This window comes from Glycine max, chromosome 16 (assembly GCF_000004515.6).
Source record: "Glycine max cultivar Williams 82 chromosome 16, Glycine_max_v4.0, whole genome shotgun sequence".
NCBI lineage: Eukaryota > Viridiplantae > Streptophyta > Magnoliopsida > Fabales > Fabaceae > Glycine > Glycine max.
In genome coordinates this window covers 33,760,759-33,778,935 of record NC_038252.2, presented here as the reverse complement: position 1 = coordinate 33,778,935, position 18,177 = coordinate 33,760,759, and the positions used below count along the sequence as shown (strand labels likewise).

At 29.8% G+C, this 18,177-nt stretch overlaps 2 protein-coding genes across 4 annotated transcripts in view; one reads left to right on the top strand and one right to left on the bottom strand.

Annotated features, from left to right (window-relative positions):
• Positions 1–16: 16 nt before the first annotated feature.
• Positions 17–1,085, bottom strand: LOC100793125 (outer mitochondrial transmembrane helix translocase). The gene is made up of 3 exons (XM_003548962.2): positions 781–1,085; positions 188–323; positions 17–115 (listed from the first exon to the last, which is right to left on the bottom strand). Exons 1-3 carry the CDS (start codon positions 1,068–1,070, stop codon positions 17–19), a joined length of 525 nt encoding a protein of 174 aa, XP_003549010.1. The 5' UTR covers positions 1,071–1,085.
• Positions 1,086–11,475: 10,390 nt separating this feature from the next.
• LOC106797990 (receptor-like protein EIX2) overlaps positions 11,476–18,177 on the top strand; it is an 8,187-nt gene continuing 1,485 nt past the window's right edge. For 2 of the 3 annotated variants that reach the window (XM_041010555.1, XM_041010556.1), the window contains exons 1-2: positions 11,536–11,677; positions 14,510–18,109. In XM_041010555.1, coding sequence (XP_040866489.1) covers positions 11,612–11,677; positions 14,510–18,106 — 3,663 coding nt within the window. In that variant the 5' untranslated portion in view covers positions 11,536–11,611 and the 3' untranslated portion in view covers positions 18,107–18,109. Of the gene's footprint in view, positions 11,678–14,509; positions 18,110–18,177 lie in introns of all 3 variants that reach the window. The other variant, XM_041010557.1, reaches the window with a different exon arrangement.

Here is an 18,177-nt window from a genome sequence, read left to right as displayed (position 1 = left end):
TGCAGACCCCCCTGTGTCATTCGTACCCCCTGGTGAAATCCGTATCAATGTCCTTCATTCTCTCCTGCTGTATTAGCTCTCTAACAGGTCGATAAGCCGCAGTGATGCACAAATTCTGTTCACAGAAATTAACATCAATTTATTTTCCCAAAAAAAATAAAACCAGTAAATCGCCCCCAAAATTCACCTTAAGATCACTTCCAGTATATCCTTCTGTCATGGTTGCCAGCTCTTTGAAGTCTAAGTTTTCATGTTTTTCTTTAGCCAAAAGAGTCTTCAAGATCATTTCCCTGTTCTCAACAGATGGAAGACCAACCAAGATCCTGCTCAACAATAAAAAGGTGAGTGTTATGATTCACAAGTTACAAGAGCAATAATAGTTGAACTAAAAAGCATTAAATATTGATGTTGCACAGTTGAAAACACTTGATTTTATTGTATCCATAAAAGACATCTGACAGACTCAATTTGTGAACAATTTAAATGCCAAATTAAGAGGCAAGAACTGTTGCTAAAAGAGTTAAGGCAAGCTACAGAAAGATATCTGTCTTCAAGGGGGGGCATATGGTATTGTCAGCTATATAGAAAATAAGAATAGACACCTCAAAAGGAAATTGATGAAATGACCACTTGTTATGAATTTTCTTGTTTTCTTATGGTCAAACATATGCTCATCATAATGATGGAGAAATGCAGTCTTTGTTCTGATTGCAAAAATGTTGTTGCTGAATAGAAGCAACACATGATCATGCAAACAATAAGACAAAGGTGTGGTCCTACCTTCTCTCAAACCGTCTTATGATAGCTTCATCAAGGTCAAATGGCCTGTTGGTTGCTGCAAGAACCAAAATTTGCTCATTAGGTCCTGTTAATAGCCCATCCCAGTGTGTCATGAATTCATTTTTAATCTTCCTCATAGCCTCATGCTCTCCTACTCTAGTCCTCTGTCCAAGCATGCTGTCAACCTCGTCAACAAAGATAATTGTTGGGGCAACCTTAGCTGCCAGTGTGAACAGAGCTCGGACATTCTTTTCATCCTCTCCAAACCATTTTGATGTGATGGTTGACATTGAGACATTAATGAAACTTGCCTTCCTGGAACAGACTCAATCCCACTACTCCAAGCATACCTCGTTAGATTCATTAGTCTTCAGATTCCCACTACTCTTGCCTTCCTGGAACAGACTCAATCCATGGGACAAGCTGTTCACATCCAAGATCAGTAACTAGAAAATCTGGTCACGTAATTGATGGTGTCTTTACATAGCCATTGGACAAGTATTTACCTATTTGCTGATATAACTAGCTTTCCATTTCCAGTTCGTTTGAAATTAATGGTGTGTGTATAGTAATTTGTTTATATATATATATATATATATATATATATATATATATATATATATATATATATTAAAAGAGATATTATTTTTGTGATACAATGGCTAAGTTGTTTTCATAAATTATAAAAGAAATTTAAGATTTATTACCCATTAATAACTAAATGTGCAAATGTAGCATGCTCATTATGTAGGGTCACGATTTCTTGCTTGGTTGAGTGGTCGGGTGATCTAGTGTTCATATTCAATACTTTATTTCAATAAAACTATGTCCTATGTAATCTTTTAAAATTTGGATGAAAAGTTTTGATGATAATAAAATAAAATAGAGATATAATTAGAGAAAATAAATTGTGTACTAACAATGTTAAATTATTTTATACATGTCATTCATTTATTTAGTGATGTGTATATGATAAGTTTGTGAAGTTTTACAAAAGTTATATTAAAATTAATTAATAATATAAAACTAAATATTCAATACTTAATCATAAAACATTGATGATCTTCATTATTACTATAAATTTTTTTCTTATAAATTATTGTGATTTTAATCTATCGTTAACTTTATGTTATTATTCTTCTTACTTCAATTTCAACAAATTTCTTTTTATAGGTATAAGAATTTTATTTATTTTTCATTTACACATTTTGGAAACTAACATTCTGTTTTTTTTTTTTTTAATTTTCAGTCTCTTGAAGACACTAGTCCTCTTGCATGACCCCAATGTCTAAGCTTGTTATTGCTTGGAAAAGGCAATAAGTTGGAAATTATGATTGTTTTATATTTTTTCAGTATCAATTGAGATACTTATATCATGTTTCGATAATTTTAAAAAGACTCTAGTTAATTTTAAAAAGACTCTAGTTTTATTAGCATTATGCTTGTAATAAAATATAAATTACAATGTATTATATCAATAATTTGTGCATATTTCTCTTAATCAAAATTTTGGTTTTGACAAAAACAGTATTGAGCTAAACATTTTGCCAAGGGCCTCATTTTCAATATTTTAAGAATAAAAAAATTAGAAAATTCCATGCACATATTTTGTATGAATGAATCTATCATCATCATTTTGTCATAATTAGACAAATAATTTGACACCATATGTTTCAATTATATGGAGATGGCTCCAATTTTCAAACTATGCATGTCTTTTATTTTAAGAAAGAAACAATAATAATAATATATATTATTAATTATTAATCTATACTAATAATAAACAAAATATCTCAATTTGGTATCCATATTAAATTAGATAATTTTACCTTTAAATCATTTTTTAAATTTTAAAAAATTTCTTCTAACCTACTATAACTTTCCACTACTATATTATTAATATTTTTTTATTCTCACGTTTTTTATTAAATATATTTAATTTTTATCTTTTTAAATTTTTTTTCTTATTTTTTAAAATTTAGAAAGACGTGATCTATCCTTTAGTTCTTAATTTAAGAATACCCTTTTAGTGTCCATAAATTTTAGACGATTATATTCTTTATTAATTAGTCAACTTCTGTTATCCTCTCCTAATAACTATCCACCACTCTTATGTTAGTTATTCTATCCACCACGATTATTTTCATCAATCAAAATATAACCCAAAGAAAATGCTGAAGTTACATAACCCGATGATAGAATGCAGGATCTCTAACAAACTCCTGATATGACTCCTTATGATCATTTTAAAGGGTTAAGGGCGGGGAAATGTCTGAAGTAGTATAATTGTGAAAAGTTAATATTGTGACTACACATTTGATGTTGTGATAGATGTATCCCTGACCTAATCATAGATGAAGTTAGATTTACAAAATTCGATTGATGTTGCACATCTGGATAAGCAGTACAGTTTAAAGACAATTCGATTTACAAAATTCTATTGTCATATATAATACAGCATACCTAAAATGTTTGGAGTAATATATTCCTACTTCCTACAAAGCCATTGCATCTTCCAAAACCATGCATGACATAACATAAATTCTCTAATACTGGTGCTCATTGGTTTGTAGACAACTCAAACCAAAACCGAGAACCCATTCCTAAACATAATGCATGATGATCTACACGTCCTTTAGAGAATAGATGTGTGTCGCAGAACTTGTGCTTTTCTGGGAATCATGATATCTCTGCGACATTTGGGTTATAGTGGGACATCTAGGCATGCTTTGAGTTCAACATCTCTGGTGAAGGACTCCTTCCTTTGTTGAAATGTATCATTGAAGATGAATGGTCGCAAATCCAATAATAAAATTTCTAGGTTTTAAAAATCCACTTTTAACTAGTTCATTTTAGTCCTCTCCGAACCATTTTAATGTGAATGATGGTTGACATTGAGACATTAATGAAACTTGCACAGCAGCTTCATTTGCAATTGGCTTTGCCAGCATTTTATTTGCAGTACCAGGAGGCCCAAAAAGCAATATACCTCTACATGGCTTTATATTAGAAGCATTACCAACTCTTGAAGTGATTATTTGATCTCATCCAATGCACCAACATCTGCAAGTCTAACCCCTATTTCGTTTTCATGGATAAGCTCTGGTCTTATACGCTTCTCAAACTCGTTGTCACTTGTCAAGAACTTCCTGCAAGCAAGCAATTACTATATATAAGTTTAAGTAGACAAGAAGCACAGAAAAGTGCAAACTACAATTGTTCCATCATCTAAAAGAGGGTGACGCTCTAATCTGAAATATAGTGCTATGTTTAACCAGAAAACTAATATGAATGATAACAAATCAACAATAAGTGTTACGTGCACGGTGCACATAATAAGCACTAGGTAACATTTGTATAACAAAATAAGCTATCTTTGATCACAAAAAGTACAAATTAAAGTGTGCTATCAAATTCATTGTTTGATCTACTTCAGAAAAAAAATCACGAACTTATCAGGAAAGATGCATCACTCATGTTGCCGATTCATTTCATTTCATTGATGAGCTTCTTTGTCGCCGATGAGATCCTTAGAATTTTGTTGTTGATGTTTGTTGCGCTATCATTTCATTTCGTTTTTAGTTTATCATCACCTTCCTCGTTGCATTTTCATTTTTTTAACTCTGCCATCGCCCCACCGCCGTGCAGCTGTGCTGCCTTCGCCCCGCCGCCAGGCCCCTGTGCAAGAAGCGTCAGGGCCCGCGCCACCCTCCATCGTGGTACCCACCTTTTCTGTGCCCTTTTGAGGCTTAGGCACCAAGGGTTTTCAAACCCTTGTGCTTACTTTCGGGTTGGGCCGGGTCATTTTAACTTCTAATCTAAGCCCAATAAAAAAAGCCGAAAAAAGAAAAAAAATGTTGAACGGCTTAGTTTATTAAGTCTGAAACAAAAACAAAAGTTATTTACACCCTATTTTTACACATACACCTTCTTTTATTTTGGACCTAGTTCATTTTTGAGAAGCCTAAAAGAAAAGAAATACTGCTAGCCATACACAACTCTTTTTGCACATACACCCTCTTTCATTTCGGCTTAACTCATTTGCTTAAATCTGAAATAAAATAAATATCGCTGCCTTTACACATACACCCCTTGCATTTTGGGCCTAGTCTGTTTTCAAGAAGTCTTAGATAAAATAAATATTGCTAGCTACACCCCTTTCTCCATGTATGCTTCTCAATGTATGCAATTTGACTTTGACCCTAAATTAATAAATGAATGATAATAATAATAATAATAATAATAATAATAATAATAATAAATTGATAGAAAACTCTTTATTTTTATTTAATTTTTCTAATTGTCTCTATTATTTATCTTATTCGTCAATTTGATTGTTTCTTCATTCCCCAATTAGTTAGTTTAAGTTATAATGTGCTCTAAATATCCCGCTACATATATTATTTTCCCCCACATTTCAACCCCGTAACCTTAATTACTTAGTATATTTTTCACTTTTATTCTATCTTTTTCTATTCTCATTCGATTTATTTGATTAGTTAACACTGTTATTCATTTATTTTTGCAATTTTGCATTAGTATTCATTGGTATGCACTTACGTTTTGTACACTACATGTTGAGTCTCTGATTTGCTTGATAGTATTTCAATAAAATATGAGTAAATTTAGTAAATGTCATGACTTTACAAAGTTTACAGCAAACCCAACATCTTTTCTAAAGAGGAAAAAGAATACTCAAATAAATAATCAATCAATTTATCTTTTTTATGTTTTGTGCACCTCATGTTGGATTTTCGACTTACTTGATGATGTTTTAATAACATGTGAGTAAATTTTGCTAATGTCGTGCAAAGTCTCCAACTTTCTTGACTTCCTAACGTTTATCACAACCAAAATCTTTTCTAGAAAAGGGAGTAAAAATATTCAAATAAATAAACATTCAATTCTTTTTTTTCTCAATGAATATTACACATTACTCGAGATTGTTTCAATGCCTTAAGTGATTCTCTCTATTATTTTTTTGAAATTTAATATTATTTCAAGGTCCAATACTTTAATGATTCTTATTCACACAATTAAATACAAATCATTCAAAAGAAGATAAAATCAACCAACACACAAGTTATTTTTTTTTACCCAAAGAACTATATAAGTATGATTTCCTCATTACACCTGGGGATATGTATAAGTGAGGGAAAACCCCTTGTTGACCTAAAACACTAGGAAATAAAAACATAAAATTTCTTCTTTACTAAAAATAAAGAATTTCTTTCTTTTTTTAAATTAAACAAAATATAACAAACATAATTCATGTTCTCAAGGGAAGATAAATACTTAAGAAGTTGCTTTTATTTTTATTAGAGTGAATTAAAGGTTGTTATCATTATGACAGATACGTGAGGTGTTAATACCTTTCACGTACATAAATAACTCCTGAATCCTTTTTTTTACCAAATTGTAAATCATTCCTTTTTTTTTTCCGATGTTTTTCTTAAATAAACATTGATAGCGATTCTCAAATTTTCTTTTGAAAAACTCACTCAACCGCCGCATTGTGACAATGACAATATTATTTACAAAAGAAATTATAGTAATAATATGTAGTGGAAAACACAAATCATATTTCTTTTTTTAAAAAAAGAGAATAAATTCATATTTCTTGTTTTCAGTGTTACTTACAAAAATGTTACTTTTGATTCCTATTCTCAAAATTTCAAATAAGAGGGGAAAAAGTTGTAAAAAAATATACCAAAAAAGTTATAATTTTTTATTCAAAAAAGATAAGATGTTACTTTCATGTTTGGTTTGGTTTAAAATAAAAATTATGAAACTTAAAACTACAACTTATAACTGATTATCAAGAAATAACAATAGGTTTGGGCAATAGGCTGATGCATCAGTAATAAAAAGCTAACAACTACCAAATTCTAATTCAGGATGTAAACAAAACTCAACCTGAATTGGATTAGAATAAAAAATACCAAAACTAAAGTAATTAAAATCCTCGTTCAAGTATACAGTATACACATCTAGAGAAACAACACCAAAGTTTCAAGATACAACCATTAAGTTAATTCCGGTTCAAGTTGTCATTTCAGCAAACACTATAATTTTCAAAAGCAAAAACAATTCTCCCTAATTACCACCAAGTTTGGTTGGCGACAAACCATATAAGTTTGAATGGTTAAAGACTTAGGATTTTCTTTGGTGCAAGATATGAAGATCAATAAATATTATCTGGATTACGAATTATATACTATGGCAGATTTAATAATAAAATAGTCTTATCATTCTTATAATTAAAAGAAAAAAATATGTTATCTTTTATTTTTTTATATAAGACCATACGTAGGTAGTATATTATACAGAACTTACATAAGCACCACTTTTGTTGACACAGAATTCCTTCAAAAGAAATTATCAATCAAAATCAATGAATTAGTAATAGTCTGTATATTACGTTAGCAAAATATAGACAAAGGTCAATGTGGGTATCTTGCGAATTTTCTAAGTCTTTTTGTTTTGTTCCCAAGTATATGGGTCATGTCAAAAAAGATAAGACGTTTTCCTTAAATAAACATTGATGACGACTTCTCAATTTTCTTTTGAAAAACTCACTTGACCGCCACATTGGGACAATGACAATATTATTTACAAAAGAAATTATAATAATAATAATAATATGTTGTGGAAAACATAAATCATATTTCTTTTTTTTAAAGAAAATAAATTCATATTTCTTGTTTTCAGTGTTACTTACAAAAATGTTACTTTTGAGTCCTATTCTCAAAATTTTAAATAAGAGAAAAATGTTGTAAAAAAGTATACCAAAAAAGTTATAATTTTTTATTCAAAAAAGATAAGATGTTACTTCCATGTTTGGTTTGGTTTAAAATAAAAATTATGAAACTTAAAAACTGATTATCAAGAAATAACAATAGGTTTGGGGAGTAGGCTCATGCATCGATCAGTAATAAAGAAAAAGCCAACACCTATCAAATTCTAATTCAGAATGTAAACAAAACTAAACCTGGATTGGATTAGAAAAAAAAATACTCAAACTAAAGTAAAATCGTCGTTCAAGTATATAGTATACACATTTAGAGAAACAACACCAAAGTTTCAAGATACAACCATTAAGTTAGTTCCGGTTCAAGTTGTCATTTCAGCAAACACTATAATTTTCAAAAGCAAAAACAATTCTCCCTAATTACCATTACCAAGTTTGGTTGGTGACAAACCTTATAAGTTTGAATGGTTTAAGACTTAGGATTTTTTTCTGTGCAAGATATCAAGATCAATAAATATTGTCTGAATTATGAATTATATACTATCACAGATTTAATAATAAAGTAGTCTTATCATTCTTATAATTAAAAGAAAAAAATATGTTATCTTTTATTTTTTATATAAAAGACCGTACGTAGGTAGTATATTATACAGAACTTACATAAGCACCACTTTTGTTGACACAGAATTCCTTCAAAAGAAATTATCAATCAAAATCAATGAAGTAATAGTCTGTATATTACGTTAGCAAAATATAGACAAAGGTCAATGTGGGTATCTTGCGAATTTTCTAAGTCTTTTTGTTTTGTTCCCAAGTACAAAGTCTATTTATGGGTCATGTCACTTCACAAAATTTTCCACATTTGTTGTTTAGCGCAATGACTGGAATCTTAAATTCTAAGTCTTTATGGTTTTGTTTGGTTCCTACATAGTCATATAAATGGTCATGTCACTATAAAAAAAATTTCACATCTATTATTTTTGTAGGTAGTGCGATGACTGGAGTATTTTCTACGTCTTTCTTTGTTTTGTTCCAATGGAGTCGTGTAAGGACCATATTACTTATAAAAAAATTTTATACTTAATTGTTTTTTATGTAATGTGATGTTGATTGGAGTGCTTCTTAAGTCTTTCTTTGTTTTGTTTCCGGAAAGTCATACAAGGGCATGCCACTTAATAAAAATTAATTTCCAATTCTCTGTTTGCAAAGTCAATAAATTTATTCTAGATGAAGATATATAATCACAGAACATTTAGGAAAGCTACACAAATGGATGAGAAGATTTAGAAGTTGTTGCGGAAGATGCTGTAAAGGAAAATACTTGAGGAAGCTCTGTTATGAATTAAAATTAAAAATGAGACCAAATAAATTCAGACACGACATAGGCTTCTCTTGGTATTTTTTAATTTGTTAAGTATAAGGAATACTTTGTAATTAACATATTCTGAATCCAACATATAGCAAAAATTGATGAAATAGAAAATTCCTCCCTGTGACGTAATAGAACTGCAAATGATGTAACTATGATAAGTCTTATGGCACAAAATATTAATATGAACACGTACTCAATTTGTAATTCCTTAGAGATTAAGGTGTATATATATTTCCAAAAAAAATGTCAAGGTAGGTTAAAAAGAAAAAGAAAGGGGTGTATATATATTAAGTTTTAATCTCAATGATATATTATTTTTAATCTTAAACCAATATTTTTTATTTTTTGTTTCAATTTTAGTCTTCAAACCGATCTTTCTCTTAAGATTATGATATGACTCATCTCCACTCAAACAAATAAAACACACAATAGACTTTATTTTGAATCTTTCTCCCCACACAGACAGAAAAAAAAAAGGCTCACACCATTCACATTTTTACATGTATAATAGAATATAGTGGCTTTTTCCAATTTTTGAATGTCATTACTATTTTTAAGTACGATATTCTATTAGCTATATTTTTCAATCATATATTATTTTCATGAAAATTGATGATATATTTTTTCAAGTCCTATTAATTAATAAATTTATTCTATATTTGATATTTGATATATTGATGTATAGTAATAATAAAATTATAGCCAATTAAGAATTTTAAAAATTGTAGAAAGTATTGATTTTTGGTGTGAATGGAATTGTTTTAATATATTGAATATTTTAGTTTTTCTCTCAATATTCTCTTCTTCCTTTTTTTGAATATATATATATATATATATATATATATATATATATATATTCTTCTTCCTTAAGAACATGAACATGCTCACTTTAATAAAAAAAATTATTTATGGGTCTATTGATATCTAGGGCAAATAGATTAATTAACTTTAGATTTGAATGCCCTCTTCAAGTATGATATACTTTTTTAAACCTAATTTTTTCTTCTTCAATAAGAACATGGTCACTTTTTCCAACTAAACCCAATTTGAATGCCAATTCAAGCACGGTATGATTTTAATGTCAATTACATATAATTTGAAGTCCTGCACTTGTTTAGGATGATTTGGATGAAAATAAATTGGGAAGAAGTGAAGGAAAATGAAATGGAAACTTTTGGTTTAGATGGGATGGAAATTAAAATGAAGTAAAAATAAATTTATTGGAGTCCAAAAAAAAAATCCTCAAAAACAGTGGTGAAATGGAGGATTATGTTTGAAGTAATATTAATTTTACGGGAGGATTCCTAAATAATATAAAATTCACTCATTTTTTTCATTTTTATTTATAAAAAAATAGATAAATTTTCCACTTCGTTTCTCTCTTATTTCTATCTTTTTTTTTCTCTTTCATTTTTTTCTATTTCATCTCTAATCCAAATAAAGTGCAAAAGTAACGGATGAGTTAATCTTTTTAAAAGTTTTTTTTTCTTTCAAAGTGCTATTTTTTGCTTTCATAAATTACAAATTTTGTGCTTATTAATTTTCTAATTATTTTAAATATGAAATTGCATTACTATATACGATCAACTTTATGTGACTTGTTGACTGGAGACTTTTCCAAGTCTCCCTTGATATATATGGTTTAGAATGTTACATTATTTTTAAGTCTTTTTTATTTATTTATTTGGTTATATATTAAATTGAAAAATAAAAAGAAAAGTGGGAACTTAACTAGGAACTGTGCTGTTGTTGTGTGGGAACCTAAGTACATTTTAGCATCTTTAAACTGAAAACAATTTAGTCAAAATGCGTAACAAAATATAGGTCAAGTAATTAGTGGACAAAATCTTGCTGTCACCATAGATTTAGGTTGTATTTAGGTCAATTACTTAAAATATTGTTAATTGATAGTTGAAACTTTAGATGAAATTAAAAAGTTTGAATTATTCTAAAAATAGTTGTGGTAGAAGCAAACATGACCACAGAAGTCCTAACTATTATTTAGACGTGTTATAGTACCACCAATACGAGGTCTGATTGGAAATTAGCTGTGTGTCGAACCCATCTCATAGCGTGCATGCGTGCTCCAAATCTCTTTAACAAATTAAATACCAAGCTTTTTTTATCCAATTTCTTCTTTTTTATCTTTTGTTTATCCGTAAGAATCAAAGATAATAACAAAAGATATATAATAATTTATAAATCTTATTCAACCAGCTAAACTAAATCCCCTAGCTATCCAAATCCGTTTAACTTTTAAATAACAAAATAAAAGTTATACACACTTTTATATTTCAACATTTTTACCATTATTCATAGTTTTAGTTACTTGTTTATATTTTAGAAACGTCATAATACTTACGTCTTTTGCTTTTATATTTATAACATAAATATATAGAATATAACATGTATAATATAAATAATATAAAAAGAGCTGATAATTAAAAAAAACGGGAAAGAAATAATTATAAAATAAACATAACTAATCAGACTATTTGCATCAAAAGAAATTATTTGAATATATTTTACATACTTGGAAGAATTTATGAGTGGCCCAACCGTTGAGAAATGTGACTTCCATTAACCATCCCGATGTTATATATATGCATGCCTATTGGTAGTGCTAAAGTCATCAGTATCATTCTAATTCTCATATTCAGTGGATTCATTTCATCAATCACTTTGCCTTTCTGATCATAATCACCAAAATGCCAACCATGAATCCAGTTCGTTTCAAATACATGCAAGCCATAATAATATTTATGATGTTGCAGGTTCGTTCATGTTTTCTCATTTGAATGTATTTGTGAAAATCGCAATTCAAATCTCATTTGATTTCAATGAATTTCAATTTCCTTAAATTTTTATTCACAGTTTTGTCATTTTTTTCTTCTTAAAATAGATCATTCTCCTATGTTTTGTTCATTGTTTTTTGGGTTCATAATGTTTCGGATTGAATTAGAGGTTGAAGCACCGTTTGTTTTGCCCCCTTATTTTTTGTTTTCAAGGTTGAATCATGATATATGTAGATGTTGAACCATCAAATATGATAGTGGCAACAAGGCATAAATAGTGATGACAAGGATAATGACAACAACAATAAAGACAAAGACAATAATAATATTACATTCTATGTTTATAATTAAGTTTTAATCTCAATATATATTATTTTTAATTTTAATTCAATAATTTCAATGATATATTATTTTTAATCTTAATTCAATAATTTTCATTTTTCCCATTTTAACCTTCAAAATGATCTTTCTCTTAAGATTCAAATATAATCCATTTCGACTTAAACATACAATAAATTTTATTTTCAATCTCTCTCCGTACGCACACACAAAAAAGGCTCACACCATGCATACACTTTTTTATGTGTAGAGTAGAATATAGTGGCTTTTTTCAATTTTTGAATGTCATTACTCTTTTTAAGTTCTATTAGCTATATTTGTCAATCATACATTATTTTCATGACAAATTGATGATATATTTTTTCAAGTCATCCCTTGAAAGTGTCATAGTATTAATTTTTTATTATATTAAGGAGTACATATTTTGGTTGATATATAAGACAAATATAAAATTGATATTAAGAAATTTATTTTATATTTGATATTTAATATATTGATGTATAGGAATAATGAAATTATAGCCAATTAAGAATTTTAAAAATTATAGAAAGTATTGGGTTTTGGTGTGAATTTAATTGGAATTGAATTGTTTTAATTTATTGAATATTTTAGTTCTTTTTTCTCAATATTCTCTTCTTCCTTTTTTTAAAGCATATATATATATATATATATATATATATATATATATATATATATATATATATATATATATATATATATATATATATTTAATAATAAAAAAATCATTTATGGGTCTATTAGTATCTAGGACAAATAGATTAATTAACTTTAAATTTGAATGTCCTCTTCAAGCATGGTATATGTTTTTAAACCCAATTTCCTCTTCTTCGTTAAGAACATGGTTACTTTTTTCAACTAAACCTACTTTGAATGCCACTTCAAGCACGTTATGATTTTAATGTCAATTACATATAATTTGAAGTCCTCCACTAGGATCATTTGGAAGGAAATAAATTGGGAAGAAGTGAGGAACTTTTGGTTTAGATGGACTGAAAATAAAATGAAGTAAAACAAATTTAGTGGGGTAAAAAAAATGAAATGGGAACTTTTGATTTAGATGGGATGGAAATGAAAATGAAGTAAAAACAAATTTAGTGGGGTCCAAAAAAAAATTGATTCCTCAAAAACAGTGGTAAAATGGGAGGATTTTGTGAGAAGCAATATTGATTTTATGGGAGGATTCCTAAAAAAAACACTCATTTTTTTACTATTTCTATTTAAACAATATAAATTCTCTACCTTGTTTCTCTTTTATTTCTATCTTTTTTTCTCTTTCATTTTTCTCTATTTCATCTCTAATCCAAACAAAGTGCAAAAGTTACGGATGAGTAATCTTTTTAATTTTTTTAAAAAACTTTTTTTTTGCAACTTCTTGACTGGAGACTTTTCCAAGTCTTCCCTTGATATATATCGTTTAGAATGCTACATTATTTTTATTTAATTGGTTAAATATTAAATTGGAAAATAAAAGAAAAATGGGAACATAGCAGCAATTGTGCCATTGTTGTGTAGTGATAGTCACTTTTACTAATATAATATATATATATATATATATATATATATATATATATATATATATATATATATACACTACATTAGTTAAGTACATTTTAGCATTTTTAAACTGAAAATCTTTCGGTCGAAATGCATAACAAAATATGGGTCAAGTAATTAGTGCACAAAATCTTGCTCATAATTTTTGCCACCATAGATTCAGGTTGTGTTTTGGACGATTACTTAAAATATTGCTAATTGATAGTTAAAATTGTAGATGAAATTATAAAGTTTGAAAGTTGAAAAGTTAAAAACTGAAAGCTAAAAATATATAAGTCAATGGATTCAATTATATTTGAAGTATTTTATAATATTATCTAATAAATAAATTTTCTCCTAACTTCTCTTTTAAATATATACCAATTTTATTGGTTAATGTTTGTAAAAAAATAATATGAACTAATAAAATTGTTACATATTTAAAAGAGAAGTTAGGAACAAAATTTATTTTAAAATTAAAATAAAAATTCAATGGCATTTGGATGAAAGTTTTCGTTCAAAAATTTCCCTTAAAATAATTATTTTTCTAAAGTGTTGTATGCCGAACCCATTTCATAGCGACCATGTTTATATGCTTCAAATCTTTTCAGCAAATTAAATACCAAGCTAAGATTTTTCTTTTATCCAATTCTCCCCTTCTTCTCCTTTATTTTTTTTATCTATTGAAATCAAAGATAATATAAAAAAATTTATATTAATTTCCAACTAATTAAATTAACCCCCTAGACTATTCAAATTATTTTAACTTTTAAATAACAAAATAAAAGTTATACACACATTTTTATTAAAAGTATGAATATCTAAAACTTTTTTTTACTGTTATTTATTAAAAGTAAAAAATAAACTCCAGTTGGTTTGAAATTCATGGAAGGCATAATAATATTAATGATGTTTCAGGTTGTTGTTTCTGCTCAAGACCATATTATGTGCATTCAGACTGAGAGGGAAGCACTCCTCCAATTCAAGGCTGCACTTCTGGATCCCTATGGCATGCTCTCTTCTTGGACCACTTCTGATTGCTGCCAATGGCAAGGGATTCGCTGCACTAACCTCACCGCCCATGTTCTAATGCTCGACCTTCACGGTGGTGAGTTTAATTATATGAGCGGAGAGATCCACAAGTCGTTGATGGAGTTGCAACAATTAAAGTATTTAAACCTCAGTTGGAATTCTTTTCAAGGCAGAGGAATCCCAGAGTTTCTTGGTTCTCTCACCAACTTGAGATACCTTGATCTGGAATATTGTCGTTTTGGCGGAAAAATTCCAACTCAGTTTGGCTCTCTTTCTCATTTGAAATACTTAAATCTTGCTTTGAATTCTCTGGAGGGTTCAATCCCTCGTCAACTTGGAAATCTCTCCCAGTTGCAGCATCTTGATCTCAGCGCCAATCATTTTGAAGGAAATATACCCTCTCAAATTGGAAATCTCTCCCAGTTGCTGCATCTTGATCTCAGCTACAATTCTTTTGAAGGAAGTATACCGTCCCAACTTGGGAACCTTTCAAATTTGCAGAAGCTTTATCTTGGAGGCGGTGCTCTCAAAATTGACGATGGAGATCATAGGCTGTCTAATCTCATTTCTTTAACCCATCTTTCCGTGTTACAGATGCCTAATCTCAACACTTCTCATAGCTTCCTCCAAATGATTGCCAAGCTACCAAAACTTAGAGAACTGAGTTTAAGTGAATGTAGCCTTCCCGATCAGTTTATCCTTCCATTGAGGCCCTCTAAATTCAATTTTTCTAGTTCCCTTTCCGTCCTTGATCTTTCCTTCAACAGCCTCACGTCATCAATGATACTCCAGTGGCTGTCCAACGTCACTTCCAACCTTGTTGAGCTTGACCTTAGTTATAACCTCTTGGAGGGTTCCACATCAAACCATTTTGGCCGTGTAATGAATTCTCTTGAGCACCTCGACCTCTCATATAATATATTCAAGGCTGACGATTTCAAATCCTTCGCGAATATATGCACCTTACATTCTTTATACATGCCAGCAAACCATTTGACTGAAGACCTTCCATCAATCCTTCATAATTTGTCTAGTGGTTGTGTTAAACACTCATTACAAGATTTGGATTTGTCAGATAATCAAATCACTGGCTCTTTACCCGACCTTTCAGTATTCTCATCTCTAAAATCATTGTTTCTTGATCAAAATCAATTAAGGGGAAAGATACCTGAAGGCATCCGCTTACCGTTTCATTTGGAATCTCTGTCAATCCAATCAAACTCTTTAGAAGGTGGAATTCCCAAATCATTTGGGAACTCATGTGCTTTGAGATCACTGGATATGTCTGGTAACAATTTGAATAAAGAGCTTTCGGTGATAATTCATCAATTGTCTGGGTGTGCCAGATTCTCGCTGCAAGAATTGAACATAGGAGGAAATCAAATCAATGGTACGCTTTCTGACCTTTCAATATTCTCTGCCTTGAAAACATTGGGTCTTTCACGAAATCAATTAAATGGAAAAATTCCAGAGAGTACCAAATTGCCATCTCTGTTAGAGTCTTTGTCAATTGGATCAAACTCTTTAGAAGGTGGAATTCACAAATCATTTGGGGATGCATGTGCTTTGCGCTCATTGCACATGCCTAATAATAGCTTGAGTGAAGAGTTTCCAATGATAATCCATCACTTGTCTGGATGTGCTAGATATTCATTGGAACGATTATATCTAAGCATGAATCAAATCAATGGTACGCTTCCTGACCTTTCAATATTCTCATCTTTAAGAGGATTATATCTTGAGGGAAACAAGCTAAATGGAGAGATTCCTAAAGATATTAAATTTCCACCTCAACTGGAGAGACTAGATATGCAATCAAATTCCTTGAAGGGTGTGCTCACTGACTATCATTTCGCTAATATGTCTAAGTTAGACCACTTGGAGTTATCTGACAACTCTTTAGTGACCTTGGCATTTAGCCAAAATTGGGTCCCACCATTTCAGTTGCGCTTCATAGGATTGCGATCTTGCAAGCTAGGTCCAGTATTTCCCAAATGGTTGGAGACACAAAATCAATTTCAGGGTATTGACATTTCAAATGCTGGAATAGCAGATATGGTTCCAAAGTGGTTTTGGGCTAATTTAGCATTCCGAGAATTGATTTCAATGAATATTTCATACAATAATCTCCATGGTATAATTCCAAATTTTCCAATAAGGAATATTCAACATTCCCTAATTCTTGGATCAAATCAATTTGATGGCCCTGTTCCACCATTTCTGCGAGGTTTCGTATTTCTTGATTTATCCAAAAATAAATTCTCAGATTCTCTTTCATTTTTATGTGTGAATGTTAAAGTTGAAACTTTGTACGAATTAGACCTTTCAAATAATCATTTCTCTGGAAAAATTCCGGACTGTTGGAGCCATTTCAAGTCATTAACTTATTTGGACTTAAGTCACAATAATTTTTCAGGAAGGATACCCACATCCATGGGATCTCTTCTTCATCTTCAAGCATTGCTATTGAGAAACAACAACTTAACAGATGAGATACCTATCTCCTTGAGGAGTTGTACAAATCTAGTAATGCTAGATATTTCAGAAAACAGATTATCAGGGCTTATCCCTGCTTGGATTGGGAGCGAATTACAAGAGTTGCAATTTTTAAGTTTGGGAAGAAATAATTTCCATGGAAGTTTACCATTGCAAATTTGCTACCTAAGTGACATTCAACTCTTGGATGTGTCACTAAACCGCATGTCTGGGCAAATTCCTAAATGCATAAAAAATTTTACTTCAATGACTCAAAAGACATCTTCAAGAGATTATCAAGGTCATTCATATCTTGTCAATACCATTGGCATTTATTATTATTATACATATGATTTGAATGCACTCTTGATGTGGAAAGGTTCAGAACAAATGTTCAAAAATAATGTGTTACTACTTTTAAAAAGCATTGATCTCTCAAGCAATCACTTTTCTGGAGAAATTCCACTGGAAATAGAGGATTTATTTGGATTGGTTTCATTGAATTTATCAAGAAACCATTTGACCGGAGCGATTCCTTCAAATATTGGAAAGTTAACATTACTTGACTTTCTTGATTTGTCAAGAAACCATCTAATTGGTTCAATTCCATGGAGTCTTACTCAAATTGATCGACTCGGCGTGTTAGATTTGTCACATAACAATCTATCTGGAGAAATTCCAACTGGTACACAATTACAGAGTTTCAATGCCTCATGTTATGAAGATAATCTTGATCTTTGTGGACCGCCACTAGAGAAATTGTGTATTGATGGGAAGCCTGCACAGGAACCAATTGTTAAACTTCCTGAAGATGAAAATTTGCTTTTCACCCGTGAATTTTACATGAGTATGGCAATTGGATTTGTTATAAGCTTTTGGGGCGTTTTTGGCTCAATCTTAATGAATCGTTCTTGGAGACATGCTTATTTCAAGTTCATAAGCAATTTATCAGACGCTATTTATGTCATGGTAGCAGTGAAAGTTTTCAAGTGGCGTCACAGACGATAGCTGGTAACAATATTTTAGTCTTCGTATATATACTTCATTTTCCTTTATATGATAAATATAGTCACAAACCA